Below are 6,383 nucleotides of genomic sequence, written 5' to 3' on the forward strand. Positions count from 1 at the left end.
CTTTTCCCCTGCTCTCCTTCTCCCTGAATCCTGACCCGTTCGGTTCGGCCCAGGCTCGGCTGATGATATGCCCGGCTCCAGTATCAATTATCCCACTTCCCCCCTACGTCGCTTCCGCCCTCTGCCAAACCCTGGTGTGTGCTCAGCTCCTGGCTGTTCCCATACCCTCTCTGGAACCCAGAGGGGCCGGGACGTGCCTCGGCAGCTACCCTGACATGAGTCACGTCTGAAGTCCTGCCAGCAAAGGCGTGAGGACGGTTGGGTTTTAGGGTTCGAGAAAAGGAAGGAATTTTCACTGGGTGTCAGGAAATAGGCACAGGGAGCGATGGGAGCATCAGGAGTGGATGAGATTGCTGACGACTGAGTTAATGAACCAGAAGAAATGCTCAACATGGGCCACGTGGAGATTAGTTTTTAGGCAGACCTCCCAAGGAGTTCCTTCACAGATCTTAGTTGCAAATTTCCACGTTGGCACCATCCGTTTGCTAACACTTCATGGTTACCGCAACATGATCGCAGCCTGTGGGTGACGTGTGTACACAGGGATCACCCTGCCCATTTCACAGATGAGAAAATCAACCTCCAGAGAAGTTCAGAGGTTTCTTTAAAGCCATGGAGCCAGGGAGTGGCAGGACCAGGGCTAGAACCTAAGCTTTCTAAGCTCAGATTTCATAACATAATATATATGGAGACGTGTGATGTCTGCATCATCGGTATGGTCATTTGTTCTGACTGCCAGGGCAGCCCGGAGACCTGCCTCCCCGGGTCGCACCTGATTTCCACTGAATCACTAAGTCATTTTCTCAGTTCTGTCTGGTTGGCACTCCTTGTGTCAAATCCCTTTTTCACATCTGTGCTTGATCTGCCAGTTCAGTCAACTGTACGTATGTTGCACAGAGGGTTTCAGTTGACATCAAGGGAGGAAAATAAATTGGCAGCAAACTCAGTTCATTCTTCCCTTCGGTCCCCACCGGGTAGCATGCAAGAAAGACGTATCTTCCAAAATCAGCCCCAACAAGAACTCAAGCTGATAGGATAAGAACACCTGCCTCATGAACTCCCCACCTTCTCCCTTGCCCATGACCCTAAAAATCAGGGTCATGTCTGGAGCGACGCAGTGCTGAAATCTGAAGGCCCACAAAGATAGGGCCCCAGGTCCCCAGGGGCAGCAGCCTTTATCTCCCAGCTGCCCAGTGTCTTAAGGGTCCGACAGAAGAATTTCCAAGAACAAGACAGGCTAGTGTTAACATTAGCAAAACGGAATGGAAGTCATAGAATTTGGAGACTAGAAGGAAACTGGGGTGTCACATAGATCAGTACCCTTGATTTCAGAATAGAAGAAAACTCCTCTGCTGGGCCAGAGTACCTTACAGTGCTGGGTGCCCAGTGAGGGCTGAATAGAGATTTGTTCAATAATGGATGGATTGCAGAGTGGACTGAAATCACAGAAAACTGGTGACAGGGCAGGACTGCAGGATCTAGAATAATCTCTATCCAGGGGTGTTAATTAAGAAAATAATTTTAAGGATGATTATAATCAGGTTTTTTTCATGCATGTTATTTCATTTAATCTGGACAATAACCCCATGAGGTAGACTTTCGTATATCCATCTAGAGGTGAGGAAACAGGTAGAAGTGTCCTGCCCGAGTTCCTGTGGTCAGTGAGTAGCAGAGCTAGAATTCAAGCCCAGGTTTGTCCATCCCACAAACTCAAGCGAACTTCTCCCCACAAGCATCCTCTTATTTGAGTGAGGGCAGTGGGGCTGCTCTCTTAGCCTCAGGGCACCTCTAGACCCTCCTGCTTGGTCATCAGCACATGCTGAAGAGAGACGTCCCTTCAGGATTTTCCTAGAAACATCCGAGTTAATCCATAAGTGAACCTCAAAAACTCAAACTTCTCTCAAGTCCATGATCAAATTAGGCATATTGGGAAATGGACTTTAAAAAAAAAAGGCTGTTTTTCTTCATGCCTTTAAAAAAAATTCTCACTTGAGATATTCAGAAATATCCCATCAGGCCAAACAGGAGACACTAGCAGAGGGACCTGGTCGGAGTCGGTGGGCCTTACCTCGCAGCGAAGCAGCCCCTTCCCACACCGCGTCGCTCCTCCCAGCATCCAGGGTGGGGTCTCCCCACCACACACCCCAAAGCACCCCACGAACATCCCAGGTCTTCTTGAGTGGAAGCGGCTCCTTACCGGATATCCCCATGCGCCGTTCCCCGCCTGCAACTTGGCGTAGTAGCCGCTCCGGCTGCCGGTCCCATAGTTGTAGTTGTCGGCCAAGCCATCATACATGGAACCTGGAGGTCAAGGGCAGGGGTCAGGATAGGGCGGCATGCCCTTCACCCACCCCTCCTCCCCACCGTGCCACCTCCGCACGAGCCGCACACCCCTGCAGAGGGGACCACTCTGAGCTCCGGAAGGAGGAGCACGGGACCCAGGCGCCCGCCTGGCATCTCCCTCCCTCCACTCTGCGTCCTGCACAGCCAGGCCCGAGCGAAGGGCCCCGACAGACTGCCGCAGGGACAGTTCTCAGAGTCTCGGCTGACCCCTTCTTGGGGGCTTGGGGTCTCCCTGCCGCTTGGGGCCAGGTGACACCCGCAGGCCAGGAGTTAGCTGGGTGAGCTTCGGAGCACCGCCGTTCCATTCCAGGGAAGCACGAGGCTGCGTGCCACAAGGATAAGCTCCCCTCTCGGGGAAAACAGGCAGGATCTCAGCATTCCAGGTCCTGAGCCTGACTTGGGCCGCAGAGCAGCGGTGGCTGATTAGAGGCCAGTGCGGGGCAGGACTCTGCTCTCAAACCTCAGCCCGGCCCCCGTAGTGACAGGTGAGCTTCCGCCCCTTCCTCTCCTGGATGCCCCAGCTGGTGAAGGGGGAGTGGCCATCAACCTCAAAGGCCCTGGTGAGGATTAATTAATGTTTTCCAAGTGCTTGGGGACCCACAAATGACAGGCTCCATAGGCGGACAGAGTGTCATTAGGGTTACTAGCGGCAACATGGCTTTATCACAGAAAGCAGAACTGGATTTTGGGCTCCTGTGGGGCTGTCCCCTCATCTCCCCTTCAGCAGATGTCAGGGGAGCCCTAGAGAATGGCCCCGATTCTACAAAAGCCAGCCTGTCCACTATCCTGCTGTCCTTGAGACCATGCTGCTTGCGGAGTAGGCCTTCTTTCTCGGCCATAGCCATGGAGTCTCACCCATCTTTCAAAGCTCAGCTCAAGACCTCACGCGCTCTGGGAAGCCTTTTCTGGCCAGCCCTGCCCTGGGCAATCTCAGCCTCTGAACACACACTGTCTTGCTGTACCCCAAGTCACAGCCTCCCGGGTCCCGTGCCTACACTGCAGCTGCCTGAGGAGCAAGTCAGGGCCCTACGGCCTGGGCAGCCAGAGCAGGGCCTGCCCCGCACTCTCACGAACTGATAACTCTGGGATGGAAGGGAAGTGGGCCCAGCGAGGGCCTCCTGGAGCGGATGAGCGCTCCTTTCCTCTGTGATGGACCGGCACCAGCACTGAACCCTGTCTCCCTGGGGGCGGTGGGGTGGGGGGGCGTGTCCTGACAGTGACCTCACCTGCCTAGAGCAGCTCCTCCCCTTGGTGCCCGCACTCACCTCCAGCCTTTGGGGAGGGGCTGGTGTGCCTGAGCTGTGAGCAGAAGGCACAGCAGCGGGGCAGCTCCCCGCCCGGTGCCACCTCCTCTGTCCAAAGCCAGATGACCACCCCGCAGCTCACAGGAGGGAGTACTGCCCCGATTTTCCACCCCCACCCCCTTTACAGAGGACCCCCCGGCCCTCAGGCCTGTCAGCTGTGGCAGAAACAACCTGCTCTGGGAGCCTGGAGGTGTGGCGATCTGGACAACTCCCTTGCTCTCCCTGGGCCCCAGTTTCCTTTTCTGTAAAACGAAGGGGTTGGCCTACCTACCCCCAAAGGCCCCCCACAGCTCCAGTATTCCGTGGGTGTGAGGTCACGGTGGCACCCGTGGGATGGCGTTGAGAGAAGTCGACTGCTCTTCTCTGGAGACAGGGCTCAGCTTGTGAGAAGGGAGGGTGGACAGCAGGGGCTTGACCACCGCTTCCTCGGTGGCCTGCCTCGGGGTCCTCCCAGAGGTGCCTGGCCCAGGCCTGACTCCCGCAGGGACCCACCCAGCCCCCGACTTACTCCGACTTCCCTCCTGTTTCCAGAAGCTGCCATTCTGGGAGGCCGTGTTTGTCAGGCGGAGTCTGCAGGCGGTCTTGGGGGCTCAGACGCCCAGAACCAGCTTTAGCCAGGGAGCGGCTGCCCTCAGAACCTTCGGCATCTGAGAGCCAGGCCTGTCCACCTCCCCTCCACCCAGCTCTCTTGTGTCATCCCTTCCGGTGCTTGGCAGGCCTGAGTTCACTTGGCTGTTGCCCCACGAGCAGAGATTTCTCACCCAAGGGCAGACATGGGTCAGCCAGCTGCTTTTGGATGGAAAATCTGGGATGGTGACAGACAAGGGGTTCCATGGAGCCCCGGGGAGGGCTCCTGCTCAGGCACCCCCAGGAGGCTCTGTGGACGACAGGCTCTCGTGGGGCCTCTACCCCTTCTCAGTGGATATCTGACAGCAGTTACATCGTTCACCCTCTGGTCATCAGATGGAGCACCTTCTCCCTTCACACCATGCACCTGCCCCCCTTCCTCTTACATACTCTTTTCTGAGTGACAAGTGGCAGTTATCTACCATGCAGGGGGTAAACAAGAGGACCTCTGGAATGCCCTGTCATCCCCAGAGCCAATCCTCATGGCCCAGTTGTGGCTCTGGGGGTGACAGGTGTGGGCTGGACATTCACTTCTAGCTGGCCCAAGGCCTTCAGGCACCCCCAGGCAGCTCCTGAAGGCATTCCCTGAGATCCATTTGCAGTTGGGGGTCAGATCACCTGACTCCCATGTTAAGCTGCTTTGCTCTGCTTCCTTGTGAAAATGAGGCTGCCACCCCACCAGGTAGCACTGCTTCCCTGGCAGAGGGCAGCTGCACTTGGGGCCAACCTCGTGAGCTAGGGGAGGAGTCCAGGGACATTATGCACCAGACTGTCCCACCTTGCGTTGTGCCGGATAACAAAATAGGTGCAGGTGGGAGGTGAGTTCTGTTTGTAAAAGTGCTGTTCCTACACGGAAGTGATCCCACCCCCAACCCCTGACCCTGGGGTGTCTAGCTAGTTAGTACTACTCTCTAAAAATCAAGGTCAACAGCAAGAACATGGGGCTTCTCAATGAGAGTGATGGTGTTAGCTCTGACAGCTTCCACTTCTCTGCCTGGTCCCCTGAATCCTCTAGAAGGCACGTCTTTCCTGATTCATTCCACCCGGGCCCATCTGCCCGAGCCGGCTGCCTTCTCAGTACAGGGCCAGGGTAAGGGGTGGTCTGATCTCCCCTCATGCTCATGCCAGTCTCTGCCCTCTTCAGGTGCTCCCTGAAGCTAGAATCGTGTCTCTCCTGTTCTCTCCTGCCCAATCATCATGGTGAAGGGGCTTTGGTGCCTAGTGCCTAGAGGCTCAATGTTCCCCTGATTGTAGCATGGGACTGGGGTCCAAGGACTCTACTCAACCAGGGCCTCCTCCCACCCAAAGAGTAGTGGGCTGGAAAAACTGGGAAGAGAGTGGATCTGACTGCAACTTGAGAACACCCAAGGCCACCTCCTTGAGAAGGGCCCCTGCTCAGGGATGGTGAGGGGAAGTGATCCCAGCACCTAGCTTGCGCCACAGAACCCCCCCCAACTGAGCATCCGCATTCACATTGTTCTCTCTGGAAAAGCACACATGCCTTGAGCAAAACATAGCTGCTTCTCAGTGAAACTGCCTGTTGGCCCAACTTGTACATTGTCCCCAGGAGGTAGCTGACCTCCCATAGAACCCCAAGGTCAAGAGTGGGTGTGGCAGAGTACACTGCGCCCTCTCCTGCACCAGCCGGCCCACCACTCTGTCTGGGCAGCTCGTCTCACTTTGGGTCAGTGTTCCAGGATGGAAAGGCGACTGGGAAACCCTGCCTCTCCCCTGAGCAGCGTCCCCGGGTGCTGTTAGCCCTTGGTGCCTTAGACGGTCACCTGATTATCTCTTGCATCACGGGGTCAACCCAAGCTTTGCAAATGGAGGCAGCTTCTTTGTTAGGATACGTGGAGTTCTTTCTCCAGTGGGGACAGGCAAGCCTCACAGGGTGACTCACCCCGTTCCGCATCCAAGCTTTCCCATCGGCCACACCCACCTGACACAGTCTCTTCTTCTCAGCCAAACCCTTTCCCTGTGTTCAAGCCCTTACACAAAACCCAGCTTCTCCTGGAGGCGACCCCACCCAGTTTGGGGACACGCCAAGTGGTGTGGTGTAGACCATGTCAGCAGTCTGTGAAATGCCCTACTTACTCTGCACTGGCCGCT

At 56.0% G+C, this 6,383-nt stretch overlaps 1 protein-coding gene across 1 annotated transcript in view; it reads right to left on the reverse strand.

The window, feature by feature from the left end:
* Window positions 1-6,383, reverse strand: part of PKP1 (plakophilin 1) — a 44,539-nt gene that overhangs the window by 32,402 nt on the left and 5,754 nt on the right. Inside the window, exon 2 of the mRNA XM_037015266.2 lies at window positions 2,198-2,301. Coding sequence (XP_036871161.1) covers window positions 2,198-2,301 — 104 coding nt within the window. The remainder of the gene's footprint in view (window positions 1-2,197; window positions 2,302-6,383) is intronic.

Source organism: Manis javanica, chromosome 11 (assembly GCF_040802235.1).
Source record: "Manis javanica isolate MJ-LG chromosome 11, MJ_LKY, whole genome shotgun sequence".
In the NCBI taxonomy this organism is placed as follows: Eukaryota; Metazoa; Chordata; class Mammalia; order Pholidota; family Manidae; genus Manis; species Manis javanica.